The sequence below is a fragment of the Girardinichthys multiradiatus genome, chromosome 12 (genome assembly GCF_021462225.1).
Source record: "Girardinichthys multiradiatus isolate DD_20200921_A chromosome 12, DD_fGirMul_XY1, whole genome shotgun sequence".
Taxonomy (NCBI): domain Eukaryota; kingdom Metazoa; phylum Chordata; class Actinopteri; order Cyprinodontiformes; family Goodeidae; genus Girardinichthys; species Girardinichthys multiradiatus.
In genome coordinates, this window is record NC_061805.1 from 47,507,861 (window position 1) to 47,524,311 (window position 16,451).

At 38.4% G+C, this 16,451-nt stretch overlaps 1 protein-coding gene across 4 annotated transcripts in view; it reads right to left on the reverse strand.

Moving 5' to 3' along the window:
* LOC124877798 (protein unc-13 homolog B-like) overlaps positions 1–16,451 on the reverse strand; it is a 222,850-nt gene that overhangs the window by 66,812 nt on the left and 139,587 nt on the right. For 3 of the 4 annotated variants that reach the window (XM_047381324.1, XM_047381323.1, XM_047381325.1), the window contains exons 2-8: positions 15,841–15,863; positions 15,437–15,486; positions 15,270–15,345; positions 13,410–13,415; positions 10,625–10,699; positions 5,011–5,230; positions 4,528–4,755 (exon numbers count right to left, since the gene is read on the reverse strand). In XM_047381324.1, the coding sequence (XP_047237280.1) occupies positions 4,528–4,755; positions 5,011–5,230; positions 10,625–10,699; positions 13,410–13,415; positions 15,270–15,345; positions 15,437–15,486; positions 15,841–15,863 (678 nt within the window). The remainder of the gene's footprint in view (positions 1–4,527; positions 4,756–5,010; positions 5,231–10,624; positions 10,700–13,409; positions 13,416–15,269; positions 15,346–15,436; positions 15,487–15,840; positions 15,864–16,451) is intronic. The other variant, XM_047381326.1, reaches the window with a different exon arrangement.

The following is a 16,451-nucleotide window of genomic DNA, read 5'->3' on the forward strand; positions in this document are numbered from 1 at the left end:
ACAAAATATAAACCTCTCACCTTTATTTTAATGTATTTTAAGTTATGTAAAACTCTTAAAAACATAGAAATATTTATTATTTTGTGTTTGAGCAATATCTTTGATTTATGTAATGTCTTGCAAAGAGCTTAATGTTGCCTATATTTCTTTAAATTTTTTCCCACTGTGCCCACATACTGCAATGTCTTTTTATTGGGATTTTATGATTATTTGGTTATTTGATTATTTTTCTTGGTTTTAAAAATCATTTAGAAATCAAAGTAGAAACAAATGCTGTGCATATGTACACTCACGCACCCGCCTTGCCTGCCGATGGTGGTCAGAGGGCCCAGTGGCACCGACTATATGGCAGCCTCACTTCTGTCAGTCTACCGCAAGCATCTGTGGCTACAGTGTAGGTTCCCACTGTCAGTGTGTGAATGTGTGTATGAATGGGTGGATGACTGATTGTAATGTAAAGCGCTTTGGAGTCCTTGGACTTGATAAAGTGCTACACAAAGGCAGGCCATTTACCATTTATTTCAATAACTCAGCTTACTAAGTGAAACACATTCTATAGATTAATTACACACAGACTGATGTTCTTAAGCTTTTATATCTGTTAATGATGATTTTCTGTTTACAGCTAATGGAAACATGACATGCCTAGAAAATTGCCTTTATTTGCCTGGAATATTGGCAAATAAAAAAAGCAGTTTAATACAGAAATGTGAGCCTAATTAAAAGTAGGTTTAACACCTATTTAAAGGTGCTTTTAATCTGACAAAACACCCACAACGGAACGCATATTGTAATCTTTGGATATGACTGCAGTGTTTCTCCTTGCGGCCAGACCCTTCAACGAAGAATGCTCCGTACACAATGACAACTGTTTTAGGCTTTTCACACGAGGCTTTAGATTTTTGAAAAGACTGAATTAATTGCGCATTGAGAACTCACAAAGTCCACAAATCCTCCGGCAGACCTGAATTTGTGTTTCAAAAGACTACAACAGTCTTGATTTCCATGGGATCCTCTCTTGGTTCCTTGAGCTACACTGACTGAAGGTGATTGATAACATCACATCCATATTAAAAGGAATTTTGCAAGATTTGTGGAGAAACTCCCAAATGAATCTGTGAAGATCAAAACCCATATCGTGTCAGTCAACCATCAACTTTAATCACTAAGCAAAACAGGGATTTAGGTCTGACTGAATTATTTAAAGGCAATGTGTTTAAAAATGTTTCAGTTTTTATCTCTTCCCTCCATTTTATTTGCAGATCATAAAGTCTGTTCTAAAGAGGCATGGTAAGCATTTGATTATGTGCTTCAGCCTTGATAAGCAGAAAAACCACGTGACCATGAATTCATTTCAGCAGAGGGCCAGCTTTAAAGTTATCCCTGCATCTTTGGGCTCATCACTGTTGATTGGAGAGACAACCTGTGATGGCTGCCATGGCAACACCGCTGCCACTACACGCTGTGATGTGTCCGGTCGCTCTGGTAACAGCAGTCGCCTTGATGGTGTGGGTGAACAGGAGGTGGGGTTTAATAAAGATGTGGGAAAGGTAAACACTCCTTGAAACTTATATCTGGAGAAACCTGACGTGCCCAGCGAGACAGAGCTTCATATCCGCACAGGCACAGGTGCTTAAGACAACTGAGTCAGATGGCCCAACAACATTCTTGGAATCACTAAAACGGTTTTTGCTTTCTGTGAATTTCAAACAAACATTTGATGTATATTGAAGCCTCCTTTATAAATATTCTGATCAACTGAACTGTTATTATTTGAGAGCATTCCTGTCACAATTTTCTGTTTAAGATTTTTCATGCAAACTAAATTTAACAAAATGATGTAGAACAATCTGAAACAATGTTCTATTTGTGGTGTTGACTATAAAGGAATTTTGGAAAAAGGATAGAGAGGCGGTGGAGCAGGGGTTAAGAACGCAGACGATGTACGCAGGCCTTAGTCCTCAAAGTGGCTGTCATGGGTTTTAGTCCCGGCCCGTTAATGTTTGTAACGTTTTCCCCCTTCTCTACACCCTATTTCCTGTCAGTTCACTTTAAACTATATATGTATATATATATATATATATATATATATATATATACCTAGATATCTATATCTATAGATATATTAATATAGATATCTATAGATATATATATTTTTCTCTCTCTCTTCACTGCATATATGTGTATATGTATATATATATATATACATGCATATATATATGAATATATGCAAAGCATGTTGAAGACCTTAATTTTTTATCATAGGTACTCTTTCACACTTTTGTGAGTGAAGGAATCTAAAACAAAATCCAGAAAATCACATTGTGTGATTTTTAAGTAATTAATCTGCATTTTATTGCATGACATAAGTATTTGTTCACCTAACAACCAGTAAGAATCCCAGCTCTAACAGGCCTGTTAGTTCTTCTTTAAGAAGCCCTCCTGTTCTCCACTCATTACCTATATTAACTGCACCTGTTTGAGCTCGTTATCTGTATAAAAGACACCTGTCCACTCAATCAAACAAACCCCAACCTCTCCACAATGGCCAAGAAAAATGCTGACAGACTTTTGGTTTCTTCTTTGTTTTCTCCATCACTGCTGTAGTTGAATAAGGGCTCTTAACTTTATTTAAACAGCAGATTTTGGTGATGGCTGGGAGTCCAACTGGTTTGTTTTGGTGTCTTTTTTTTTTTAAAGTTTCCCAACAAACAGCATCTCTGTGCACTTAGTTCTGCGCATAAACATTCTGCATGTATTCAGCTTTAAAGCAACGCTGTATTGGTTCGGTATCCTCCATTCCCCCAGTTTTGTGGTCAGCCCCAAGTGGAACGACTTCGAAAGCTTCGGTTAATTCATAAAAAAGGTTCCAGCTCCATTACAAGCCTAACAAAAGGAAGTTGATGTATGCTGGATTTCTGGGTGAATGCAGGATTCACTACAATATGTCTTTACTATTTACTACTACTATTAAAAACCGTGTTAAGCAAAAACGTTAATTATGTATTAGGTATCATATGAAAAATATCTGTTGTTTATGTACAACAAAATGAACAAAAGGCTCAGCAAAGGAAACAGAAGTCAACTGTGGGAACAAAGGAAGGAGCCTTGAGTTCATTCTTTTGACTGACTTCACACAGAGATATGAGTGTTATCCACACCCAGAGGGTTTAAAACACTGCATTCTGATGCTACATGCCCTTTGTGGATTCGTACTGACTGAGACAAAGACAATAGCATGAAGAAAACCAAAATATTATCTTTACATTGCTAAAAAATATCTTTCCAATAAAGACCAATAAGCATGCTCCTTTTAACAGAATTTTAAATGAAAGTGTCTACAAAAACATGAAAAAAAACTATCTTAATCATCCCTTTGCTATTATAGCTACTGCCAGAAAATGCTATAAGTTTTCATTAGAGACAACGCACTAGGGCACACATTTTTACAGGGTCTCAGAGGCCAACCATAATGGCATATAACACAGTAGAAGCAGCTGAATCACTGGTTGCTGTGCTGATTTCCAGGTTTTTCCAGGCGGTCAACAGGAGGAGTAATAGGTAACTGAACAATCCCTCACCTAAAGTTCTCAAGTAAAAAGTCAGAGTTACAATTGAATAAATCAGAGTTTGGGGTGATGGGACAGAAAGTCTTAAGCTGTAAAACACACAAAAAGGTGTTCGTGTATAAATTGTACATATTGAAAATTAAGCCAGGAATCAAAATGTTTCTGAATATTTCAGTGTCATCACCCACATTGAGTTTAAAATTCTGTAAGAATGTCCCAGAAAATCCTAAAAATTCCAACCTAATGGTGGAAAAACCTTAAAAGATATACAAATGCTGGTTCAGTCAGCTCTGAGACTAATTTAGTATTGCAAGTTTAGATTTGCTGATGTTTTAAAAGAACTTAAATAAATCAATAACTCATAAGGAAGCATTAACTTGACTGTTACAGTACTGTGCAAAAGTTTTAGGCAGGTGTGGAAAAAAATGTAAACAAAGAATGCTTTCAGAAATATAAGTGATTGTTCATTTTTATCAATTTACAAAATGCTTATGAGTGAACCCAAACATAGAGCCAAAGTCATTAAGAACTATCTTCAACATAAAGAAGAACAAGACTTACTGGAAGTGATGGTATGGCCCCCACAGATCCCTGATCTCAACATCGAGTGTGTGTGGGATTACATGAAGAGCCAAAAGGATGTGAGAAAGCCTTCATCCACAGAAGATCTGTGGTTAGTTCTCCAAGATGTTTAAAACAACCTACTAGATGAGTTCCTTCAAAAACTGTATGCAAGTGTACCTAGAAGAATTTATGCTGTTTTGAAGGCAAAGGGTGGCCGTCCCAAATATTGATTTGATTTAGATTTATCTTTTGTTCCTTCACTGCACTTTGTTGATTGATGAAAATAAATGATTAACACTTCCATTTTTGAAAGCATTCTTTGTTTACAGCATTTATTCCACACCTGCCTAAAACCTTTGCACAGTACTGTAGGTTCAAAGGTTTATAAGCATACCTGTGATAGTAACCTTGGCAGACCATTTGGAGGTGCCGCCCAGTACGCTCTGCTTGATGTTCTTCATGTGCTGACTGTGGAGCAACTTAGAAATAACGAACACTTTCCGGATTTCCTCAAAGATCTCCGGCTTGTTTCTTTCGCGGATCTTCATCCGGTCTTTCATAGCCATGATGATGTGCTGTGTCCGATCTTCTGCACCTGTCTTGGAACTTTTCTCCGCTGCTCCTAAAGAAAGAAATCAGTTAATCAGAAGGAACCAATATACAGTATCTTCACACAGCGTTTTTGCACATTTATCAAAGTTAAACAAAAGCAAAATCTTCCCACACCACAGAGATACAGGGCAATTATTGAAAAGTGTGATGGGCGTAACAAGAATTAAGCACTTTGCAAACCTTAAAACATTTCCAGCATTTTGAAGGATTTTCAGCCTACTATGAACCCTGTGCACAAGATTGTCTTTTTAGTAACTAAACTTACTCTGCAGACAGTCAGCGTTCAGCAGTTCCTGGCATTTCTCGTGAACTTTGACACCACACTCGGTGCAGCGCATGCCCTGCCGAGCAATGCCCCACAGCAGACCTTCACACTCATAGCAGTAGGTAGGTGTAGTGGCCGTCCACACCTCGAAATTGTGTGGTGTGGTGCAGGAGATGGGGTAGATCAGAGCCTGCAAAGTCTTCTTGTATACATGGTTTTTCTGTTGAAGCAAAAATAACAGGAAGAGGAAAAAAGAATAAAATGTTAAGATATTACCATGGAGCATGAAATAGCTGTGTAGATATAGCCTAAACTTTGCCTAGTGACACAAACTTTGTGTTTTGGAAACTTTATGGCCGCAGCTTCGTGTGAATTGATAATTCATTTAACTTTCTCTCATGTTGTCATGTTTTACCAACAAACTTTTAATGAATTTTGGGGTTTTTATGTGATAAACCAAGACAGATCAATGGATAACTTATGAAGTGGAGGGAAAAGGATACATGGTTTTCAAACTGGTTTAGAAATAAAAATCTTAAATATGGTGTGCAATGGGTTTATAGTCAGGCCCCTTTACTAAGATACTTCTTATGAATTCGTATGAATTTCATTTGAAGGCACTGTAGATTATTGTGCAGACTGATTAGAAGCATAATAATTCATTGGAAAACGTTTTAGTTTAAAAATGCCATGAGTCATGAACATCATAAGCCTAGGAACCACCCTATCCTATGTGATTAGCAGACTGAAACAGGGGCAAATTTGTGTGAAACCCTTGTCTTCTTCTGTTTACAATGGTTACCTGCAAAGAATGTGTGCAGCCATTATTGCTCTGCATCAAAACGGCCTCACATGCAGGAAACTGCTGCTAAGGATACTGTAGCTGAAAGAACAGTGTTATCCACAACCAAGAGCCTTAAAGTGATAGGTCAGCTGCACTGATGAAGATGCTAAAGGGCGTTCTTGCCAGCAGTGCAGAGCTTGCTCAACACTGGCAGCAGGTGGTTGTTAGTACATCTGCAAACACAGTGAGATAAAGACTTCTGGACAAGAAGGAAGGGCAGCAAAGAAAACACTTCTCTGCCAGAAAAAATTGAAACGACAGACAGAAATTCTGCAGGAAGTGTGAGGACGGATAACAGAAAGCTGGTGTAAAATAATTTTCTCCGGCGGATCCTCCTGATTATCCAAGAAGCTGGGCTTCCTCCCATTTCTGTACAAGAACACTGCTGAATAAAGAGCAGACTAAACAGTGGGATCAAAATCTGTGGGTTTCCCAGGAGGACAGAGCACAGTGTCTCAAGGGGGATGTGAGAAAGTGGGTCAAAAATCAGAAGCCATATAACAAAGTTATGAAGGATTGACACCAATTAAACATGTAAAACATTTTTGATTTTAATTCGACGAGTGCTTTTCTGTTTATGATTTATCTATATTTTTGTGCATGTTATGTTTTTATGTATTCTATTTGCACTGCTCTTCCATTTCATTTTACTCTCAAAGAGCAGTTGGTGATTCTGTATCTAGAAGAGGTGATATATAAATATATTTTAATTTATCACACTTTAGAACCATGCAAACGGGAAACCTAAAGATGCTGAAGATTCAGTAAATGAGACTTATGTTAAGGATATGTAAATTAAACACAAATTAATGCCTGATTGTTCATCATCTGTAATGGATATAAAAATGTCATTAGGAGAATAATTATGTGCCAGTTGTTTGTTAATTAATAAGGGGGCATTTTATTGTTGCAAAGAAACCTGATGATGTGTAAAAGTAGATTTAAAGTGATTCTTGGCCTATCATCTGATGAAGTGAACCCCGCTGTTGTCCAGTGTAGGAGGAGTGTGGGAGGAGGTGAAAACATCTCCACAGGATGAGCAGACACCTCCAGTCGAAGCCCACCTTCATCTGGTAAACTCTGAGTTTATACTAGGGTGTTTGAGGTACATTTACACTTTTACTGGAATTACCTGTGTGATGCAATTTCCTCTTTCTCACAATACTGAATCATCGTTGTCTTTGTTATTTTTGTTCTTTCTTTAATCCTCCGATCTTATTGGTCCTACACAGTCTTCTAATACTCAGCAGTGCTTCTCAGTGTTTTGTCTTTAATGTCCTGTAATTGCATTGCTGTTCCCAGGTGTATTTGAACTATGGATGCCTTAAGATAGTGATATTTAATAGTGTGGTTATGCATGCTTTTATTTCTTAATTTTACTTTTTTATATATAGTCCTGTATGAGGAATAACTGTGGTGACTATAAACCATCATAGGAGGTTTCTCTCATCATATTTCTTGAATGCATGAATCAAATGCATGCATCTTAATAGTCCTCTTCATTTTACTTGTTCAAGCATACTTGTAAATGCAGAGATCAGTAACCTTTGTTTCTGTTTGCATGTTTATGTGTGAGCTGTTTGCACTTTTTGGCAACGTGTGAACAGTGATGTGTTATAAGACAGTCAAAGAAATAGAACGTGGTCAAATTTCATCTTAGGCAAAACAATAAAAAGGAATTATTTTAAAAAGTATATTGATTTATTGCAGGTCTTTGCTTTACATTGTGCTTTTATGTAAATCCTTTTTTAGTCAACCAATTTGTGAACCTTTAAATTAAATGCTCTACATTTTGACAACTAAGCCATAACCTTGCTCAAAACTGGAAGTCTTCAGCAGCCTTGAAGTAAAAAGGGCAGCAAAGAGGCCCTTTTGTCCAAGAAAATCATTGAAGGCAGACAGAAACTCTGCAGAATAGATGAGGGTGGACAGGAGATCGTTTGAGATGTGTTGAAAAAGATTTGTCTAGAGAAGAAAAGGTGAACGCTATCATATATCCCCTGTGGAGGCAACCAACTAAGGCCCTAAAACAAGCCAGCTACTTGAAATAAAGCAGATCCCCCACTGTACATCAGCAGTAGAAAAATGTGCTACAGACACAAAGACCTGAGCTGAAATCCAGCAACCCCCTCCTAAACCACAACCCTTCTTCTTGTCAATCTCAGCTTATTCTTTTTGGCCCATGTGCTAGGATTATTAGGAGTTGGGACAACCATCTATAAAGCATGGAAGATAACAGGTGGCTTGTTATGGTTGACAAGCTGCACGACCAACCGCTAAAGAGGAAGCAATCTGATTGGAGTGAGGATGCAGAGAAAACAACATACTTTGAGATGGGGACTGGTCAAACAATGCTGTTAGCTGTGACTTAGAACTGATCTGCACAAAACAACTACACTGCTGCTTTTTTATGCTAGTGTTTATAATAACAGGACGAATACCATGCAGCATATATACCTGCAAGTAAGAGACCGCTGTATTTTATTTGTTGCCAATCTCCACAGGAACGTCTTTAGGCCCAGCTGGACGTGCTAATGGCGATGGCAGCTAAAATCTTTGTTCTGTTGCATAAGCAGCTTGTCTTGGATCTGTGTCACATCATCAAGCTAAAATCCGAAACAGCAAAGGAAGTGGTGAGCTGCACGGTGGCACAGGGGTTAGCACTTCTGCCTTGAAGCAAGAAGGTCCTGGGTTTGAATCCTTACCAGCCTATTTCTGCAGGAATGTGTGTGTTCTCCCTGTACATAGGTGGGTTCTCTCCAAGTACTCCAGTTATCTTCCACAGTCCAAAAACATAAAGTTAATTGGTTGGTTAATTGCCCTTAGGTATGAGTGTGTGTGAGGATGGTTGTTTGTCCTGTGTGTGTGTTGCCCTGTGATATATGGCAACCTGTCCAGGATGTACCCATCCTCTCGCCCATTGAAAGCTGGACATAGGCCCCCCTGCCCATTTGCGACCCAACAGGATGAGTGGATATTGACAACAGTTGGATGGAAATGATGGAGTCGAGTACAACAGTTGGTTGCCATGGAGACGCAAAATGCAACAGGCTGACATTAATTGTCAGAAAACTGGTGAATTGAAGGTCAGTTGAACAAAGAGAGACAAACTGGTTGTGAGCAAAAACAATCAGCAAGTCAACGGACCCGAACAAAAATTATGGAATAAAAACGCTTCAAAATCATTAAACCCTAAACAGGTTTAATTAAAGACTGTTATGTTCTTCACTAGAAACTGACGTTTGAAACTAATGTAGTTAAAATAGACGGTGAAGTAAGTCTATATTAACAAAAAACAAGGACTTGAGGTATGAAAAGATGGTCTTTTATTCACTTTATATATTATAAATATTGTTTTTCCTCCCTAAAGGTAAAGTTCTCCTTAAACTATTCTGTTTTTTAACCTTCAAAACCTTGTTTTAGAGCAACCTACTTTATGCACCTGAATTATTAATGTTTCTTCCAATGTAAAATATAATCATCATTATGAATTGGCAAATTACAGCGCTGTAAACACAAACAAACTATAAAATGATGAAGGTACACCTTAAACCTGACTCAGCAAAATGGAATTTTAACAATCATTTCCAACAAATGCGTCTGGAGATCGCGTCGTTGAGGTCTCCACCTTCCTCTGCTGCCCGATCCTCTTTTCACTGATCCTTCATGGTTCCCCCCTCAGGTGGTAGGCCCACGGAGGGATGGCCTCGCATCTCTTGTTTGAGCTTGGCCCGGCCCGGTTCCGCGAGGGGGAACCTGGCCACCTCACCAACGAGTTCCGACCCCCGGCCTGGCTCCAGGGTGGGACCCCGTCTCAGCTGTACCGGGCAACGTCACATGCATCATTTTAGTGGTCCTCATGAAGACGTCTGAAGCGCTCTTTGTGTGACCCATCATCCAGAGCCTATTTGCCATGGGAAACCCTACCAGGGGCATTTAAGTCCCAGACAACATAGCCTCTACGAGCATTTGAGCACTCAAACCCCTCCACCACGTTAAGGTGGCGGTTTAAGAAGGAGCCTCAAGTGGAGGAATTCAAGGGGTCTTGTTCACGCGTGAGGGTAGAATGAAGCGGGTGATCGACAGACTGATCAGTGTGATCAGTAATGGGCATGCTGTGCCGGTCCGTTGTGGTGAAGAGAGAGCTGAGGCGAAAAGCGAAGCTCTCGATTTACCGGTCGGTCTACGTTCCTACCCTCACCTATGGCCATGAACTTTGGGTCATGACCGAAAGAACAAGATCCTGGATACAAGCGGCTGAAATGAGCTTCCTCCGTAGGGTGGCCGGGGACTCCCTTAGAGATAGGGTGAGGAGCTCGGCCATCCTGGAGGGGCTTGGAGTAGAGCCGCTGCTCCTCCACATTGATAGGAGCCAGTTGAGGTGGCTCAGGCATCTGGATGCCTCCTGGACGCCTCCCCTGGGAGGTGTTCCAGGTACGTCCCACTGGGATGAGGCCCAGGGGACGGTCCAGGACACGCTGGAGGGACTATGTCTCTTGTCTAGCCTGGGAATGCCTTGGGCTCCCCCCGGAGGAGCTGGAGGAGATGTCTGGGGATAGGAACGTCTGGGCATCTGTACTTAGTCTGCTGCCCCCGTGACCCGGTCCCAGATGAAGTGGAAGATGACGAGTATGAGTATATTTCCAACAAATGGTGATCAGCTTGACTACAGAACATGACAGCAGGAGCACAGTCAAAAGTAAAAAGTGGTAAAAACAGAACACAAGTACTAGTGTAAGTTGTGAGTGCCATATGCATTAAGGTACTCACAAGCTCTTCATCTTTTAGGGAGGTCCGAGTGGCCAGAGCGTGGGTGAGTCCGGCTTTCCTGGACTGTATCATAGACTGGGAACAAAAGAACAGTGACAAATCAGTCGTTCACAGCCACACAGTCACAAACTATCAAGGTTGAAGATGAAAGAAAAATAAATAAATTATTTGAAGATATTCTTGGTTTGATGTTTGATTCTTTTAAGTTTGAAAGAGAAAAAAGAATAAAGACACTTTTGTTCTATTTTTGTCCTTTAACTTATCTTTCAACAAAAAAACAAATTTTCTTCCTTAAAGTGTTTGATACAGTCCTGAAGAATGTCCCCATAATTTTAAAATATGAATAATTAAGCAAAATATCCAAATGAATTGGTCCTGAAATACTTTAAAATGTGGAAACAACATGTAAGGACAGATTCCTGTTATATTTCATAAAGCAATCATATTGTTCAGGTTAATATTTGTTAACCTTTTTGATGTGCAGATGAGTCAGCTTGGACAAGCTTGCAGCTTAGTGGTTTGGGCAGGATAATGGGAGCCTTTCTTTATAAATCTTTAATCAACATTAGGAAACTGTGGGAATGCAAAAGCAGTTTTTATGCTGCAACAACTCTTTGATGCTGCGTCACACCTGTGAAACGTCTTACAGACGCTGCCTCTGCTTGTTTTAAACCCAACACGAAAGCTGTCAGTAACCATTAAAATGATCCATGGGTTCATATTGAATTGCTTCTACTTGAGAAACATAATTATATATTATACTATAATGAAGTAAGGTTTACTGGTTGGTTGGTTGCATTTAGTTTCATTTACAGACACATCTGTCTAGATAAATCTAGGTTAATTGTGCCCTTTTATAGCTTTAACACATAGCTCTGATAATCAAGTGTAAACAGCCTGAAAATAAGTATTTTACTGCAGTGGCATAATCTCCAACAGAAAAAACTGAAAAGTCCAACCATTAAACTTAAACGCCTTTAATCAGTGGGAAAATAATTGTTACATTTATAAACATCTAATGAATCCATTTGCTTTTTTTCAAGAGATATTTTTTTGGCACTAGAGGTCTTTATTTTCATTTTTTTGACAGTAGGCAGACAGAAAAGAGGGGCAGAGAAAATTGGAGACATTCGGCAAAGTTCGCCGGGTCCGGGACTCAAACCCGGGCGGATGTATTGAGGACTGTAGTCTCTGTAGATGGTCACGTGCTTAACCCCTACACCACCAGCGCCACTGCCCTAATCCATTTGCTTTTTAATTACTGGTGCAACCCTTATTGAAACACCTGCTGTTAATACTTTGTACAACTTCCTGTGGCTGACAGGTCAGCACTTAGTCTCCAATAACATTTCGCTTGGTTGGAGCAGACACAAACATGGAAATTGCTCCTTATATCCAATGCTCTTTGTACAATCTCCCTAGATAAGGGCTTTACAACTTTTGGAATCCAAAAATACACATTTTCCCTCTATTTAGCTAAAACTAATTTAATTCAATTCAATTCAGTTTATTTATATAGCGCCAATTCACAACACACGTCGTTTCAAGGCACTTCACAAGTCAGGTACATACATTCCAATTAGTCCTAACCATTGAACAGTGCAGTCAGAGTTAGTTATTTATTCACATTGGATAAAAAGTTTTTCTATCTAAGGAAACCCAGCAGTTTGCATCCAGTCAGTGACTTGCAGCATTCACTCCTCCCGGATGAGCATGTAGAGACAGTGGACAGTCACTGGCGTTGACTTTACAGCAATCCCTCATACTGAGCATGCATGTAGCGACAGTGGAGAGGAAAAACTCCCTTTTAACAGGAAGAAACCTCCAGCAGAACCAGGCTCAGTGTGAGCGGCCATCCGCCGCGACCGACTGGGAATTACCAGAAGCAAATATTACATGACCTTTTCAAAAAGACAACTTAGAATTTCTGATAAATACAATATCTTCTTTAGGAGAGCTGTTGTCATTTTAAAGAGCAACCATTTATTTCTATTTTGGGTTTTTTTAATTAACATTTTTTTCTATTGGTTGTTGATATCCCAAAAAAACAACATAGTTTCCAACCTAATGACAAGAAAAACAGATGTAAAAAAATATTTGTACTGCTTTTAGTGTCAGCCGGTCAGTCACACTAAATAGTGTGGAGAGCACAGAGGGTAGTCTGTTGTATTACACCCATGCTGAGACTTTCGTTTGGAATTTTTTTCACTTTTTTCCTTGAGATAATCTGTTTAACCCACAATCATTCAACCTCATTTAACAGTTTTGTGTTTTTGCTTTTACTTTATTCACATGAGGAAAATGTTGCCCTGCACTGTATAAAGGCTCTTTACCATTTTTCTACACTTCAGTATTACTGAACCTCTTCAAACCACAAGGGTTTATTTGATATGTCAGAAACTGAATATTTACTGTACCTAGTTAATGTGTCAATACAGAGGCACATTGTATTATAAGATATATCAGTCTTGATTTGTGCGGAGTGACTGTTATGTTACAACTGCTGCTACTGGCGTTTACATCTGAAATTGAAATCAAGCACAAAGTCTTTCCTTTTCTTGGTTATCAGTCTAAGAAAGGTATAATGTTTTGCACACAAAGCAAAACCCCCCACAGCTAATTTGATTTTGTGTTTGCTTATAGGTCTGCAAGCTCATACACAATACTACTCCACAGCAAACAGACTGAAGTCCTTTGTTCCAGTCAGGGCCGTCACTGAATTTCAAACAAAACCCAACAAACCAGCAGACAAAGCCAATAAAAATCTTGCTTGTTTTTTACTCACCATAGCCTGAGCAGCAACAATCAGAGAGAGGCAATGTGGGCAAAGAGAGGAAGCAGGAAGAAAAGAGAAGTTAAAGCCATGCTTTAACCTTGACATTTCTTTAATTTACTTTTTATTGACATTCAGCAATCAATAAACCATGCAAATCAATTTCAGATAGTATTCTAACAAATCAGCCTAATTTTAATTAGTAGTAACAGAAATATCAGCCTAAATATCGTCTTTTGTATCTGAATGGAAAAAGAAATACAATAATAATATAATCCATCTGTTTCTTCCAGCATATAATAAACAGATTCCTCTTAACTTAGCCGGTGCTAATATGAAAGTCCTTCTGTGTTTATTTGCTCTCTATCTTCTCTTAAAGGATCAATAACTTTTATTAGGAGCATTTTTTCAAGTGTTCAAGTGTGTATCTTGGTTCAGATTGTACAGAGAAAAACACAAATTTCGTCTACCCTTTTAACAACTCATGGTAGCTTAAAAAATGGGATCCTGCTAAAATCATATTTAGTGAGTATAGCAATAATCCTGCATTGCTGTAATTGTGTTATGTGTTTGCCTAATTAGATCAATCTGACAATAAGCAACAGGAGAGGTCAGCTGATGTTCATGTTTCATCTGTGAATGTTTTTGAGGGAGCAGGTACCTGTTCTACATATTAGAAGCTGTTGTCATCCATTCACATTGACTAATGTCCCTATAACATGTTTTGTGACATAAAACTGAGTTCTCATGGATGAATGGAGACATTGTGTGCAGCGATTTAACAGTGGGGACTTTAAGTGGACGCCATGATACAGCAAGATACTTTTTCCCTTGTTAAAACTGTTTCCTTCTTCTTACTTTTAAGTATTTTGCACAACAGTCATTGTTTCATTCAGGTACTAAAACTACTTGGTTGGGGTGAAGAAAAAGTTTCCTGGTTTTGTTCAAGTGTCAAAACTACTGATTCTAGTTTTAAAAAACAATATCCTTTTTTTATTTAAATACAAAAACTACTTGGTTAATGTAAGAAAACCACTTTCCAGGTCCAGTTTAGTACTAAAACTACTTGGTCAGGGTTAGGAAATAGGTTCCATGTAAATAACTTAGTTTACTTAGTTTAAGTTAGAAGAAAATGTTACGTTCCAGTACCAAAACGACTTAGTCAGGATTAGAAGATTGGTCCAATTAAAATACTAAAATACTAGGTTAGGGCCAGGAGATGATTTTTTGGTTATGTTAAAGTATTAAAAGCACTTATTTAGGGTGAGAAATGAATAGGACTGCTTAACGGTATCAATGTTGGAGAAACGTGTCTTGGTCCTGTTTATGTATTAACTACTGGTTTAGGTGCTGGTTCCTTAAACTTTTCTGTTTAAATACTTAAACTATTTGGTCAAGGATAAAAATCCTCTCACTGGTTTTATTTAAGTCTATTTTAGTTTATTTAGTTAGGGTTAAAAATGAATTGTTGAAAGTCCTTTAACACCTTCTCACTTAGGGTTACAATAAATGATTCCTTTAAATGCCTCATCGAAATAATCCGCCAAAGTATAAAGCATTAAATCTACATTCAATGTCAAGTTTTTTGTCACTAATAATACAAAACTAAAACGAACTTTAAATGTTTCACTACGTTGTGCGGTTTCCCAGAAAGAGATGGAAGATCAGCTAGGATTTTGGTTGAAAACATCTTCTTTTCTGTCTTTTCTAACAGCAGTTCCAATCATCATCAGAATTGAACTTTTCTTTTGTTTGGTATATCTCAAAATATAAATTTGGTCGCTGAAGTTTTACCTTAGTACAGAAAACTATTATTCAGTGAACTTCAAAAGTTCTAAGACAGGTACAAAAAGTATTGATGGGAACACTCACCAGTTCACTAACAAGAGGAATAGGCTTCCTCTTGCGTAGGTCTGGCATGCTGTCAATGCCAAATGGTGTGTTTGCCCTTTAACAAGTGAATAACAGAGAAAACACATAGAAACAGAAAAAACTTTGTATAGTTTACCCAAGAAACCACATAGAAAAGCTTAACAGACCCTGGCTTGGCCCATGGGTGCTTGCTTGGGTCACCATCTTGCTCTTGGCTCTGAAATAGGATATCAAAGGTCACGCATTAATTAAGTTAAAGGCTGAAAGTCTGATTTAAAAATAATGGAGCATGCAAATGCAGAAGTATAAGATAAAAAGAGAAGTGAATAGCAAGTAACAGAAGGGAAATATTGAGACTAAATTGTGTTGGTTGAGTTTCAGTTCTGCATACGTAAAGAACAATACTGTGTTCTTCAATGCTACGTTTAGAAAACGAGTAAGTATTACTGTGGGACTACCAGGATCGATGCAAACAAAGCAACAGCAGAAAAGGAACCAAAGAACAACAATGATGTAATAAATATTGACAAAAAAACAGAGGAAATCGTTTGAAGGTTTGTTTTAAGGTGACCTGATCTCCAACTTGACTTCCATCTGTAAAACATTGAGAGAAAGAAAAGACAGAAACAGATAGAAAGAACAAAAACAGTCATTGACCCATTTGATTCATTGTGTAAAGTAACAAAGCCACATCCAAGATCCTGCAATTTCTCAACAGCATTACAGTTTAAAAGCAGCACCACCACTGAGTTTTTCAATAGATGGGGTATGAGGTCATAAATGTTTCATTAACATGTATAATTTATCATGAAAATGACTCCTAATGTTTCCCTAGATCCCTGGTCTTTAATGTCGGACTTGCTTTCTGAGGAAATAATTAATGTTTTCTAATTCTGCAAATTGATCCTGTTGATGCCTTGGAGAGGAGTAAGGGAGTCCTGAGTGGCAGCTGAGTGGCGGCTTACTCACAAGTGGGTAGAAAATTATCATTCCAGCCAGGACCGTGGTTCAATAAATATCCAAGGGAACTTTAGATAAGAAGCAATAACTGCTGGGAGATCAAACTCAAAGAGGGTACCAGAGATAGTCCCTTTATCAGTAAAAATGACACCGATAGAAGTGATCAAAGACCTGTTGTCAAAAAAAGGTAAATCAATCGTCTACCAGAGCCACAGAGAGATA